This window comes from Anomaloglossus baeobatrachus, chromosome 2, assembly GCF_048569485.1.
Source record: "Anomaloglossus baeobatrachus isolate aAnoBae1 chromosome 2, aAnoBae1.hap1, whole genome shotgun sequence".
Classification (NCBI taxonomy): Eukaryota; Metazoa; Chordata; class Amphibia; order Anura; family Aromobatidae; genus Anomaloglossus; species Anomaloglossus baeobatrachus.
Genome location: NC_134354.1, coordinates 278,769,580 through 278,784,994, shown reverse-complemented (window position 1 = coordinate 278,784,994; position 15,415 = coordinate 278,769,580). Strand labels below are relative to the sequence as shown.

General features: G+C 49.2%; 1 protein-coding gene across 2 annotated transcripts in view; it reads right to left on the bottom strand.

Moving 5' to 3' along the window:
* LOC142289850 (uncharacterized) overlaps window positions 1–15,415 on the bottom strand; it is a 135,391-nt gene that overhangs the window by 30,687 nt on the left and 89,289 nt on the right. Inside the window, exon 5 of one of the 2 annotated variants that reach the window (XM_075333795.1) lies at window positions 5,646–5,676. The exons of the other annotated variant lie outside the window; for it this stretch is intronic. Within the exon in view, the coding sequence (XP_075189910.1) occupies window positions 5,646–5,676 (31 nt within the window). The remainder of the gene's footprint in view (window positions 1–5,645; window positions 5,677–15,415) is intronic. 2 annotated transcript variants of the gene reach the window in all.

The following is a 15,415-nucleotide window of genomic DNA, read 5'->3' as shown; positions in this document are numbered from 1 at the left end:
GGATGGGGAACAATGCATGCCAGGATCGGGAAACATGCATGCCAGGATGGGGAAAACATACATGCCAAGATGGAGGAAACATGCATGGCAGGATGGAGGAAACATGCATGCCAGGATGGAGGAAACATGCATGCCAGGATGGGGAAACATGCATGCCAGGATGGAGGAAACATACATCCCAGGATGGAGGAAACATGCATGCCAGGATAGAGGAAACATACATGCCAGGATGGAGGAAACATGCATGCCAGGATGGGGAAACATGCATGCCAGGATGGAGGAAACATGCATGCCAGGATGGAGGAAACATGCACGCCAGGATGGAGGAAACATACATCCCAGGATGGAGGAAACATACATCCCAGGATGGAGGAAACATGCATGCCAGGATAGAGGAAACATACATGCCAGGATGGGGAAAACATGCATGCCAGGATGGGGAAAACATGCATGCCAGGATGGGGAAAACATGCATGCCAGTATGGGGAAAACATGCATGCCAGGATGGGGAAAACATGAATGCCAGGATGGGGAAAACATGCATGCCAAGATGGGGAAACATGCATGCCAGGATGGGGAGAAACATGCATGCCAGGATGGAGGAAACATGCATGGCAGGATGGAGAAAACATACATGCCAGGATGGGCAAAAAGTATTTTTTCGTTTGTGAACCCTCCCCAACCACACCTATTGCCAATCCATATCATACGCATAAATAGCCTGGGTCTCAGCTTCCCATACACGGTAAGTTTTTTAACTGCATGAGAGGACACACACAAGCTAGGGACCCCAACGTAGAGAAATACTTTGGCGTAGTGTTGGGGCTCTATTGCATTGATCAATTCAGTAGCTAAATTTCTCTTGATTCATATGTTCATGGCAGTAATGCAGATTCCATTTTTCACATTTTCACTCTTGCATATAGCTATTGGATTTTTCAAGTCAGTATTCACACAGCAGTTTCTGCTATTTCATGTATTCCCCTTACATAGTCACTGGTGTGCTTACCTTATCTCCCCATAGTGATGTTTTTTTAGGTTTTTGCACCCAGTTCGGACTTAGAATGGTGTTCCAAACGTTATTCCTATTTGTTAGTATTTTTTCGTTTGTGAACCCTCCCCAACCACACCTATTGCCAATCCATATCATACGCATAAATAGCCTGGGTCTCAGCTTCCCATACACGGTAAGTTTTTTAACTGCATGAGAGGACACACACAAGCTAGGGACCCCAACGTAGAGAAATACTTTGGCGTAGTGTTGGGGCTCTATTGCATTGATCAATTCAGTAGCTAAATTTCTCTTTATTCATATGTTCATGGCAGTAATGCAGATTCCATTTTTCACATTTTCACTCTTGCATATAGCTATTGGATTTTTCAAGTCAGTATTCACACAGCAGTTTCTGCTATTTCATGTATTCCCCTTACATAGTCACTGGTGTGCATACCTTATCTCCCCATAAGGATGGGCAAAACATACATGCCAAGATGGAGGAAACATGTATGCCAGGATGGAGGAAACATGCCACGATAGGGTACATTTACCAGGAAGGGGAACATTTACCAGGAAGGGGTACATGCTAGGAAGGGGTACATTTACCTGGATGGGGGTAAATTAACCAGGATTGGGAACATTTACCAGGATGGAGGACATTTACCAGGAATGGGGTACATGCCGGGATTGGGGAACATTTACAAGGATGGGCAATATGTCAGGATGGGGTACATTTACCAGCATGGGGGAACATGCCAGAGTAAGGTACATTTACCAGGATGGAGGACATTTACCAGGATGAGGTATATTTACCAGGATGGGGCCATGATGGGGACAAATATACCAGAATGTAAGAAATATATATCAGGATGGGGGACATGTTTACCAAGAAGTGCCCCAGGAAGGGGACATAACTACACAATGATGGGGAGGGGAGCAACTCGTACGTCTTTATGGGATTTCAAGATGTTCAGACTTTGAAATGTAGATGTGGATCACAGGGTGAAATCTGATTGCATTCCAGGATAAAATCTCTGTCTAATATGCTGCAATTTTTTTCCAGAAAGATCAACTGCTGTGTCTGGAAAGGGCTCAGCTTCAATGTGTGGTAAGCATGCATGAGCGTGATGCCCCCTGCTGAGGAGAAGGGAAGACGTCAAAGGTAAGGTTGCAATCAATTATTTACATAATAGGATTGGTTGGCACTTCGGAAAAAAAATTGGGTTTAGGGCTACAGTTTGGGCACTCGGCCTGTAAAAGGTTCGCCATGACTGTCCTAGACATGTTGGCGCTGTGTTTGTGGGTGCATGCGTTACATTGTTATATAACCAGAAAGCTGACGCCAATCATGCACTGTTACACATGTAACAACCATGGCTGCGGAGTCGGTAGGCCAAACCTCCGACTCCATCTCCCTCATACAGTGGAAACCCTTAGTTTCCCTTCGCTCTCTATAAAGACACATCTGCAGGTTTTTCTCAATATCTGACATGAAATCAGTATAAACCTTTCTAGTTTTGTCAATTAGGAACCAAAATGAGCGAGCGCACCCGAGAGAGAGCGCGTGAGAGAATATGTTTTAAGGCATTTGTATTACTTACATTTCATTAGTATTTGGTACCATTGCCCTTAATCTGTAAAGCGGGCTTTACACGCGAGATAGCAAGCGATCGTACCCGCCCCCGTTGGTTGTACGACAGGGCAAATCGCTGCCCGTGCCGCACAACCTCGCTTAACCCCGTCATACGCACTTACCTGCCCTGCGACGTCACTCTGGCCGGCGAACCTTTCTATGGAAGCGGTTCGTGCGGCGTCATAGCGACGTCACACGGCAGGCGTCCAATAGAAGCGGAGGGGCGGAGATGAGCGGGACGTAACCTCCTTTCTTCCACATTGCCGGTGGACGCAGGTAAGGAGATGTTCGTCTCTCCTGCGGTGTCACACACAGCGATGTGTGGTGCCGCAGGAATGAGGAACAACATCGTTAATAAGCAGAAAACGATTTTTTGTTTCAGGACGACTTCTCCGCGGCAAACGATTTTGACCAATTTTGCGATCGTTTAAGGTCGCTCATAAGTGTCACACACTGCAATATCGTTAATGACGCCGGATGTGCGTCACAAACACCGTGACCCTGACGATAATTCATTAACGATATCGTAGCGTGTAAAGCCCGCTTAAGACTTGGGTCAAACACTTTGGACATCCTTCCACAACCTTCTCACAATAATTGGTAGGAACTTGGGCCCATTCCTCCTGAAAGAAGTGGTGTTACTGAGCCATGTTTGTATGTCGCCTTGCTCGCACCGACCTTTTCAGCTTTGCCCATAAATTTTCAATAGAGTTGAAATAATATTATATAATAATTATTCACTTATATAGCGCTATTAATTCCATAGCGCTTTCCACACATCAGTAATCAGGGCTTTGTGACGGCCTCTCCAAAACACGGACTATTATCCACAAGCCACTTTGTAACCAGTTTGGCAGTATGCTTTGGGTCATTGTCCATTTGGAAGACCCATTTCCGCCCAAGATTTAAGTTCCCAGCTGATGTCTTGAGATATTGCTTTAGTATTGCCACATAATCTTCTTTCCTCATGATGCCATCTATTTTGTGAAGTGCAGTCCCTCCTGCAGCAATACAACTCCACAGCATGATGCTGCCACCCCTATTTCACAGTTGGGATGCTGTTCTTAGACTTAAAAGCTTCTCCCTTTTTCCTCCAAACATAACGATGGTCATTATGGCCAAATAGTTCAATTTTAGTTTCATCAGACCACAGGACATGTCTCCAAAAATTAAGGTTTTTGTTCCTGTCCACACATTAATCTGTCTTTTTTATGTTTCTTTTGGAGTAATGGCTTCTTCCTGGCAGAGTGTCCTTTAAGCCCATGTTGATATAGTACTTGTTTCACTGTGGTGGATAATGACAAAAGCTTACCAGCTTCCGCCAGCATCTCCACAAGGTAATTTACTTTTGTTCTTGGGTTAATAGGCACATGTCTGAGCAAAGCATGTTCATCTCTGGTCTCCTTCGTATAATGGCTGGACATTCCCATCTTGTTTAATGGTATAATTTTTTCTAGATGAACATGGCACCCAAGGATGAACCAGACTTGTGCAAGTCCACAATTCTCTTCATGAGATCTTGGCTGATTTCTTTTGACTTTCCCATGATACTACACAAGGAAGCAGTGTGTTTCAGGTGTGCAGTAAAATACATCCACATGTATGTCTCTAACTCTGAAGCTTCCAAAGACATGACATCATCATATGGGCTGTTCCATATTGTTTAAAGGTATAGTACTATTAGTGTATGTAAACTTTTGACTTTGCAGAAAATAATAAAAATGTCTTAAAACATGCCCTCTCATTCTGGCATTTGGCAAATAGAAATAATTTTGGTTCCTAATTGACCTAAAACGGGAAAGGTTCATTCTGATTTCATGTCAGATAGTTAGAAAAACATGCAGATGTGTCTTTATAGTGTATACATGACTCATGTTTGTGATAAATTTACTGTAGTAAAATGGTAACATCACTACTTATATAATGTAGCTAAAGTGCAGCACAGATTCATCTCAACCAAAAAAGAGAGATTCTTTCATCAGGAATAGAACAGAAATTAATAGGACATTTTATAATTTTCCCAAACTCTTGTGAAACAATATTAAGCACATTCTGCATTGGACCGCTGTACCCAATTTATTATATATTTTATAGGAGTCGGTCCATTTTATACCGACTCCAACTCCACAGCCCTGGTAACAACACCCATAGACAAGACTCCAACACTACAGTGACAGTAACGGTCCAGATCAGTATATACAATTTTTAATTGACATGGAACAGTTTCATTTCGGGACGATTGTTTAAGTAGTGGATAACGACTTTCATAAAAACTACTGAAAACCTAATATATTCAACACTTTATCTTTACTAAACAAAGCTATAAATTGAATAGTACGCTATGAATTTTGGATACTGACATCTTAACCAGCACAATACACAAGATAGTTTTAAAAATTAATGACTGATGATTTTTGGACATCACAAATTACATGGACTGTGCCATTTCTTCATGCTGTGATATAGAATTATTATTATCCTTTCTATAATCCCTTAAGTAGGATAAAGGAGTATAAATATACAGTTATTGAGATTGAGCTGTCATAACTTTCTCAAAGGAGCTGTTTAATCAACATAAGTAACTGTGATCGCAGTGGACCTGATCAGAAAATATCCACAAATTTTCAGATAGGACTACTGACAAGAGAAAAATAAATTACAATCTGGAGTTAGTTTAAAAAGGGATAATCCACCACTGATATATTGACAACCTATCTTTAGGATACGTGGGGACAGACACCCTCACAGACTAACAGTTTGTAGTGCTGGTAGCAGGCGGATGTAAACAGTATACAGAGCCAGAGTAGCAAATGTCATTTATAAGAGCCAAGCTGCAGTACATAGGAAAGAAATAGTATGGAAAAGCCACTACACCACTAGTAATTGGAGCGGTGTTGTCCCATCTCCATACACTGTTTACAACCGGATGTTGCAAGAGCAAAAAGCATTGATGTAGAACTAGCCCTAAATACTTAGGTTTATGGCGCAAAAATAAATAAAATAAATAATCATTACCACTGATATTGTCATCGACAACTTCTGATTTCTTGAAAAAAAATAAAACACAAGTTACAAAAACAAGTAACGAAAGGAACGTTGTAGAAAGTTAGAGAATTGCATAGAATTTTACAATCAGTATCACATATTGATCAGGAAGCTAAAAGTCCATTTACACACAGCAGCTAGATATATTTCCCATTGCTTGTATAGCATCAGCATGTTCTGCAGCTGTGCACAGAGGCAGAGCCGCTGCTGTGACTATTTGTACAATTTACATAATTCTGATTATTTATTGAATCATCGTAAGTGGTCGTCCCTAAGTTGCATGGGTTGTCAGTGAGACTTTATTTCTTAATTTGCTTTAAGTTCCAAGAAGTATATAACCATTATATTTTACTTAAACCCTTCACGACCGAGGATGTACCGGTACGTCCTAAATCATGAAGGGGTGAGCCGGTAGTGATTCCAGCACATGTCTGAGGATTTGTAGAGCAGACGTGTGGCTTACAGGTGCGGGTGGATCTGCGATCCACCTGGACCTGTTAACCCCTTAAATAGCGCTGTCAAAATGTGACATGATTTAAATGGCCGCAGTGGAAAATACGCACTTACCCGCCGCCATCGGGGGCCCCGTGACGTGATAACGGGGAGCCTATGGTTGCCATGGTAGCACAGGATCATGTGGTAACTCTTGTCGCTATCATAACTCACTTTCTGTTACAGCCGGCAGAGCAGCAGCTGTAACAGAAGGCGAGTATTTTGCCTGTTCTGAGCTGTGCAGCTCTGATAAGGAGAAATGAATGAGAGATTAGACTACTGAACCTTAACCCCTTCAGCCCCAAGCCTATTTTGACCCTAAAGACCAAGGCATTTTTTGCAATTTTGACCAGTGTCACTTTATGAGGTTATAACTCTGGAACGCTTCAACGGATCCCGGTGATTCTGAGATTGTTTTCTCGTGTCATATTGGGCTTCATGTTAGTGGTAAACTTAGGCCGATATTTTTTGCGTTTCTTTGTGAAAAAAATGGAAATTTCGCAAAAATTGTGAAAATTTTGTAATTTTCAAACTTTTAATTTTTATGCTCTAAAACTAACGAGACATATGGCACAAAATAATTAATAAATAACATTTCCCACATGTCTACTTTACATCAGAACAATTTTGGGGGAAAAAAAATAAAATTTAAGGAAGTTAGAGGGGTTCAAAGTTTATGAGCAATTTCTCATTTTTACAACAAAATTTACAAAGCCACTATTTTTAGGGACCAGATCACATTTGAAGCAATTTTGAAAGATCTACATGACACAAAACACCCAAAAGTGACACCATTCCAAAAACGGCACCCCTCAGGCTACTCAAAACCACATTCAAGAAGGTTATTAACCCTTCAGGTGCTTCACAGTAACTAAAGCAATGTGGAAGGAAAAAATGAACATTTTACTTTTTGCAACAAAAATGTTAATTTAGCCTCAAATTTTGCATATTCACAAGGGTAACAGGATTAAATGAACCCCCAAAATTTCTTGGGCAATTTCTTCTGAGCATGTAGATACCTCATATGTGGCGAAAAACCACTGTTTGGGCGCACGGCAGGACTCGGAAGGGAAGGAGCGTCATTTGACTTTTTGAACAGAAAATTAGCTGGAATCGTTAACCGCACCATGTTGCGTTTGGAGAGCCCCTGAGGTGCCGAAACAGTGGAGCTCCCCCACATGTGACCCCATTTTGGAAACTAGACCCCTCATGGAATTTATCTAGATGTTTATTGAGCACTTTGAACCTCTGGGGACTTCACAAAAGTTAATAGAGTTGAGCCGTGAAAATAAAAAATTTTTTTCCACAAAATTGTTACTTCAACCAGGTAGCTTTTTTTTCACAAGAGTATCAGGAAAAATTGCACCATAAAATGTATTGTGCAATTTCTCCTGAGTACACAGACACCTCATATGTGGTGGAGATCAAATGTTTGGGCGCACAGCAGGGCTCAGAATACAAGGAGTGTCATTTGACATTTCAAACGCAAAATTGTCTGGGATAATTAGCGTATTCCATGTTGTGTTTGGAGACCCCCCGAGGTGCCGAAACAGTGGAGCACCCCCACATGTGCCCCCATTTTGGAAACTAGACCCCCATGGCATAGAGAAAAAAAATAGGGCGCATGCACAAATGTTCTGCAAAAAAAGGGGGGGACTAGGTGGGATGGAAAAAAGAAGTCCTGTCCAAAGTCGAGTATGACTGCAGGACGATTGCTGATCAGGTACATAATTGTTCAAGTTTTGTTTTGTTTGTTTTTTTTTATTTGGGGTGCACAAAAAAGCAAAAACTAGAGCAACAATTACGTACCTGATCAGCCAATCACGTAGCTGATCAGCACTTGGTGGCAAGCAGGTGGGGGAGGAGGGGGGGAGACGGAGTGGGAGATGCGATTGGAGATAGTTAGAAAAGAGCCACGAAGAATACTTACAGGATGGATCAGAACTGCGGCAGATGGGGGGGCGGCAGATGGGGGGGCAGCGGCATATAAAGGGAGCATCTGTGAATGTGAGACGGCGGCGGCTGGGATAGGGTGGGGCAGATGGGAGAGGGCGCAGTGGATGCAGGAGCGGCAGAGGATGGGGGGAAGGGGGGATGGGAGGGAAGGGGAGTGGGAGGTGAGATTGGGGATAGTTACCCTACAGGATGGATCTAGGCAGCAGGATCACAGGAGATGAAGGAGGCAGCAGATCGGGGAGGGTGAGAGGTGGGAGAGGGAGCGCAGCGCAGATCACGGGGGAGACAGGTGAGCAGAGCACAGATCACGGGGGTGGGAGATGGAGGGAGAGCGGACAGCAGATCACGGGGGTGACAGGTGAGCAGAGCACAGATCACGGGGGTGAGAGGTGGAGGGAGAGCGGACAGCAGATCACGGGGGGGACAGGTGAGGGAGCACAGATCACGGGGGTGACAGGTGAGGGAGCACACATCACGGGGGTGACAGGGGAGGGAGCACACATCACGGGGGTGACAGGGGAGGGAGCACACATCACGGGGGTGACAGGGGAGGGAGCACACATCACGGGGGTGACAGGGGAGGGAGCACACATCACGGGGGTGACAGGGGAGGGAGCACACATCACGGGGGTGACAGGGGAGGGAGCACACATCACGGGGGTGACAGGGGAGGGAGCACACATCACGGGGGTGACAGGGGAGGGAGCACACATCACGGGGGTGACAGGGGAGGGAGCACACATCACGGGGGTGACAGGGGAGGGAGCACACATCACGGGAGTGACAGGGGAGGGAGCACACATCACGGGAGTGACAGGGGAGGGAGCACACATCACGGGGGTGACAGAGGAGGGAGCACACATCACGGGGGTGACAGGGGAGGGAGCACACATCACGGGGTGACAGGGGAGGGAGCACACATCACGGGGGTGACAGGGGAGGGAGCACACATCACGGGGGCGACAGGTGAGGGAGCACAGATCACGGGGGCGACAGGTGAGGGAGCACAGATCACGGGGGCGACAGGGGAGGGAGCACACATCACGGGGGGTGACAGGGGAGGGAGCACACATCATGGGGGTGACAGGGGAGGGAGCACACATCACGGGGGTGACAGGGGAGGGAGCACACATCACGGGAGTGACAGGGGAGGGAGCACACATCACGTGGTGACAGGGGAGGGAGCACACATCACGGGGGTGACACGGGAGGGAGCACACATCACGGGGGTGACACGGGAGGGAGCACACATCACGGGGTGACAGGGGAGGGAGCACACATCACGGGGGTGACAGGGGAGGGAGCACACATCACGGGGGCGACAGGTGAGGGAGCACAGATCACGGGGGCGACAGGTGAGGGAGCACAGATCACGGGGGCGACAGGCGAGGGAGCACACATCACGAGGGGTGACAGGGGAGCGAGCACACATCACGGGGGGTGACAGGGGAGGGAGCATACATCACGGGGGGTGACAGGGGAGGGAGCACACATCACGGGGGTGACAGGGGAGGGAGCACACATCACGGGGGTGACAGGGGAGGGAGCACACATCACGGGGGTGACAGGGGAGGGAGCACACATCACGGGGGTGACAGGGGAGGGAGCACACATCACGGGGGTGACAGGGGAGGGAGCACACATCACGGGGGTGACAGGGGAGGGAGCACACATCACGGGGGTGACAGGGGAGGGAGCACACATCACGGGGGTGACAGGGGAGGGAGCACACATCACGGGGGTGACAGGGGAGGGAGCACACATCACGGGGGTGACAGGGGAGGGAGCACACATCACGGGGGTGACAGGGGAGGGAGCACACATCACGGGGGTGACAGGGGAGGGAGCACACATCACGGGGGTGACAGGGGAGGGAGCACACATCACGGGGGTGACAGGGGAGGGAGCACACATCACGGGGGTGACAGGGGAGGGAGCACACATCACGGGGGTGACAGGGGAGGGAGCACACATCACGGGGGTGACAGGGGAGGGAGCACACATCACGGGGGTGACAGGGGAGGGAGCACACATCACGGGGGTGACAGGGGAGGGAGCACACATCACGGGGGTGACAGGGGAGGGAGCACAGATCACGGGGGTGACAGGAGAGGGAGCACAGATCACGGGGGTGACAGGGGAGGGGGCAGGTAGGCGATCACGGGGGTGAGAGGTGGGGGGGAGCGTGCAGCACATCACGGAGAGGAGGGGGCGAGCAGCACATAACGGAGGAGCGGGGGCGGGCACCGATTACGAGGGGGAGGGGCCGGGCAGCACATAACGGAGGAGAGGGAGCGCGCAGCACATAACGGAGGAGAGTGGGCGGGCACCGATCACGAGGGGGAGGGGTCGGGCAGCAGATCGGGGGGAGCGGTAGCACTGTGGCAGATGGAGGGCGGCGGCGGATTGGGAGGCTTTTCTCCAGTTTCATACAGTGCAATGGCAGCGCGGCAACTTCCGGGTCCCATGCTCCCGTCACATAACAGCATGAGACTGGAGCTTGTCGCCCTGCCATTGCACTGTATACACTCACTGTGCTGGCGTGCTGCAGGGACCGACAAGTGAAGCTGATGGGGGAGGTCACCGGCAACAGGTCCACTGTGATTAGAGAGATCGGTCACAAGGCCGATCTCTCCAATCAGAGCTACTGGAGCTGGGGGAGGGTGATGCAGTGAGGTCACCCAGCTCCAGCCAATTGCCAGTGCTACAGCTGCACTGATCATGGCTGGATTTCAATGTTTCAGTCACTTTAAATGGCTGGAACATTACAGTGGCTGTGATTGGTTGAGCGGCGTTCGTCAGCCAATCACAGCCTCCGTAGGTCCGGGGAGGGGGCACCACCCCTCCTGAGGTCAGGTACAGGTCCCTTCCTCCCCGAATCTGCGCTTTGTGTTAACCGATCGCAGTCACTGGGGGCTCCGGTGCCGCGATTCCGCCATGACGGAAAGATCCGTCCTTGGTCTTTAAGGCCCAGGGCATCATGACGGATCTTTCCATCCATGGTCGTGAAGGGGTTAAAGGCTCCTAGGGGAACTAAGTAAAAAAAGAGAATTTTGTTTACTTACCGTAAATTCTTTTTCTTATAGTTCCGTCTTGGGAGACCCAGACCTTGGGTGTATAGCTTCTGCCTCCGGAGGACACACAAAGTACTACACCTAAAAGGTGTAGCTCCTCCCTCTGAGCCTATACACCCCCTGGTGAACCAGTCACAACCAGTTTAGTGCAAAAGCTGAAGGAGAATAGCCACCCACAAGTAGAACAGAGCAAGAGCCGGAACAACCGGAGACTCTGTTCACGACAACAGCATGTGAAAACACACGGAATAAGGAAATAGCCAACAGGCAACAGGGAGGGTGCTGGGTCTCCCAAGACGGAACTATAAGAAAAAGAATTTACGGTAAGTAAACAAAATTCTCTTTTTCTTTATCGTTCCTTTGGGAGACCCAGACCTTGGGACGTTCCAAAGCAGTCCCTGGGTGGGAAATAAACAAAAAAACTAAGAAGTAGGCAGAAACCTAACTTCACAAATGGGCGACCACCGCCTGAAGGATGCGTCTGCCCAAGCTCGCATCTGCCGAAGCATGAGCATGCACTTGGTAGTGCTTCGAGAAGGTATGCAGGCTAGCCCAAGTGGCAGCCTGACAGACTTGCTGAGCCGTAGCCTGGTGCCGAAAAGCCCAAGAGGCACCGACAGCCCTGGTCGAGTGCGCTTTGATCCCCGGCGGGGGAGGAGCCTGCGAACTTTGGTAGGCGTCCGAAATGGTCGACCTAATCCAACGCTAAGGTCGGCTTAGAAACAGGGAGGCCCTTGCGCCGACCTGTGGTTAGCACAAAAAGAGAGGTACACCGCCTAAGCGCAGCGGTGCGAGACACATAGATCCGGAGAGCACGCACCAGATCTAGAGTATGTAGAGCTTTTTCAAAGCGATGAACAGGGGCCGGACAGAAGGAAGGTAAGGTAATGTCCTGGTTAAGATGGAAAGGAGAGACCACCTTAGGAAGGAAGTCCGGAGTCGGACGGAGAACCACCTTGTCTTGATGAAAGACTAAAAAGGGTGACTGCGAGGAGAGCGCAGCCAAATCAGAAACTCTCCTGAGAGAAGTTATAGCAACCAGAAAGGCCACTTTCTGTGAGAGACGATACAAAGAAACCTCCCTAAGGGGCTCAAAGGGGGGTTTCTGCAAGACCGTGAGAACCAAGTTAAGGTCCCAGGGGTCCAAGGGCCGCCGGTAAGGCGGGATGATGTGAGACGCGCCCTGCATGAAGGTGCGGACCTGAGCCAGCCGAGCGAGACGCCGCTGGAACAGGACTGACAGGGCCGAAACCTGTCCCTTGAGAGAGTTGAGGGACAGACCTAGCTGCAGACCGGACTGTAGAAAAGACAGAAGGGTCGGCAAGGAGAATGGCCAAGGAGAATGGCCGGTAGAGCGACACCAGGACAGGAAAATTTTCCAAGTCCTGTGATAGATCTTAGCGGACGAAGACTTACGGGCCCGAGTCATAGTGGAGATGACTTCAGGGGGAATACCAGAAGCCGTCAAAATCCAGGACTCAAGAGCCACGCCGTCAATTTGAGGGTCGCAGAATTCGGGCGGAAGAACGGACCTTGCGAGAGTAGGTCTGGACGGTCCGGGAGAGGCCACGGCATCTCTACGGACAGTTGGAGCAGGTCCGGATACCAAGCTTAACTAACACAACTTGACATCGGAATACCGACCAAGAATGAAGTGAATCAATACAATTTACTGTAAATTCTTATTTTATTTTCAATAAATACATTTAATTATCAAACAAGAGAGCCACCTGGGGGGGGCACATGGTTCCAGAATTTAAATATCCTTCCTATCCCTTATAACAGATGTTTAAATTATCGTACAGACCAGTGACATATACCATATATTACACCATCTACTATCCAGTTACTGCAGTGTGACACAACATGGGATAAAAGGTCTATTTATATCCAGGGCAATGATATGTGGCCTAAGATTACAAACATATGGCTAAATCAGCTACCTATTACTTGTGAATCCTCAGCACAAGCATATTACATATTATATAGTGTTTAGCCAATGCCATCATCCTATATACCACGCCATCCTCCATCACCCTTGATAATTAATCCCATCATGTCACCTTCATTTAGCACCAGAAAAAACATCATCCGGTTATGGCAATTTATAACACTGTCTATGGAATTAAGCACAGTAATCCAATACCGCCAATTATAAAATAGTTGACATCATTAACATCACAAAGGCAGAAGTACTTACATTGTACGTTAGATTATCTGGCCATGCGTCCCTCCACCCCTGACGTACGTTTCGCCACGCTTTATCAAAAGGGCCTTGCGAGAGTAGGTCTGGACGGTCCGGGAGAGGCCACGGCATCTCTACGGACAGTTGGAGCAGGTCCGGATACCAAGCTTGCCTGGGCCAGTCCGGTGCAATGAGGATGACTCGACGACCCTCCATTCTGATCTTGCGCAGGACTCTGGGCAAGAGGGCTAGAGGGGGAAACACGTAGGACAGACGAAACTGGGACCAGTCCTGAACCAGAGCGTCCGCGGCGAAGGCCTGAGGATCGTGGGAGCGAGCCACGTAGACAGGAACTTTGTTGTTGTGACGGGATGCCATTAGGTACACGTCCGGAGTGCCCCATTTGCGGCAGATCGACTGAAATACTGCCGGGTGCAGGGACCACTCGCCACCGTCCACGCTTTGACGGCTTAGATAATCTGCCTCCCAGTTGTCCACGCCTGGGATGTGGACTGCGGATATGGTGGACCTGGAGTCCTCCGCCCATTGAAGAATGCGTTGTACATCCATTATTGCTAGGCGGCTGCGTGTCCTGCCTTGATGGTTGATGTAGGCAACCGCTGTCGCGTTGTCTGACTGGACTCGAATGTGCCTGCCGGCCAGCAGATGGTGAAATGCTAGGAGAGCTAGAAGTGTGGCTCTGATTTCCAGCACATTGATTGAAAGGGCTGACTCGGACGGAGTCCAAGTGCCCTGTGCTCTGTGGTAAAGACATACCGCTCCCCAGCCGGATAGACTGGCATCCGTGGTGAGAATCACCCAGGACGGGGCCAGGAAGGAGCGCCCTTGGGACAGGGAGAGGGGCCGAAGCCACCACTGAAGAGAGCTCCTGGTCCGTGGCGGCAGAGTCACTAACTTGTGTAAGGAGGAAGGCCGCTTGTCCCAACAGCGGAGAATGTCAAGCTGCAGGGGGCGCAGATGGAACTGGGCAAAGGGAACAGCCTCCATGGACGCCACCATTTGACCCAGTACCTGCATCAGACGCCTGAGGGTATAACGGTGGGGCCTCAGGAGAGAGCGCACCGCCAACTGGAGTGACAGCTGTTTGTCTAAGGGCAACTTCACAAGTGCCGGCCGGCAGAGTCTCGAACTGCATCCCTAGGTACGTGAGACTCTGGGTCGGAGTCAGAGTGGATTTGGGAAGATTGACAAGCCACCCGAATTGGGCTAGAGTGCTGAGAGTGAGCGAGACACTCCGCTGACAGTCTGCGCTGGATGGCGCTTTGACTAGAAGGTCGTCCAGGTAGGGGAGCACTGCCAACCCCTGAAGATGCAGAACCGCAATCACGGCTGCCATGACCTTGGTGAATACCCGAGGGGCCGTGGCTAACCCGAAGGGGAGAGCCACGAATTGGAAATGATCGTCTCCTATTTGAAAGCGTAGCCAACGCTGGTGTGAAACCGCAATGGGCACATGCAGATAGGCATCTCTGATGTTGATGGATGCCAGGAAATCCCCTTGGGTCATTGAGGCAATGACTGATCGCAGGGACTCCATGCGAAAGTGCCGTACCCGAACATGCTTGTTGAGAAGCTTGAGATCCAGGATGGGCCTGAAGGTACCGTTCTTTTTGGGAACTAGGAAGAGGTTTGAGTAGAAACCTCTGAACCGTTCCCGGGCGGGAACTGGTACAATTACTCCGTTGGCCTGCAAGGCTGCCACGGCCTGTGAAAAGGCGGCGGCCCTGGAGCAGGGGGGAGTTGAGAGAAAAAATCTGTTTGGCGGGCTGGAAGAAAATTCTATCCTGTAGCCGTGAGAGATGATATCTCTCACCCACTGATCGGAGACTTGTTGAAACCAAGCGTCGCCAAAGTGGGAGAGCCTGCCACCGACTAAGGACGTGGCTGGATCGGACAGAGATTCACGAGGAGGCTGCCTTAGTGGCAGGACCTCCTGCGGTCTTCTGCGGACGCGCTCTGGAGCGCCAGCTGGATTTCTGGTCCTTGGCTGAGTTAGCGGACGAGGCGGAGGG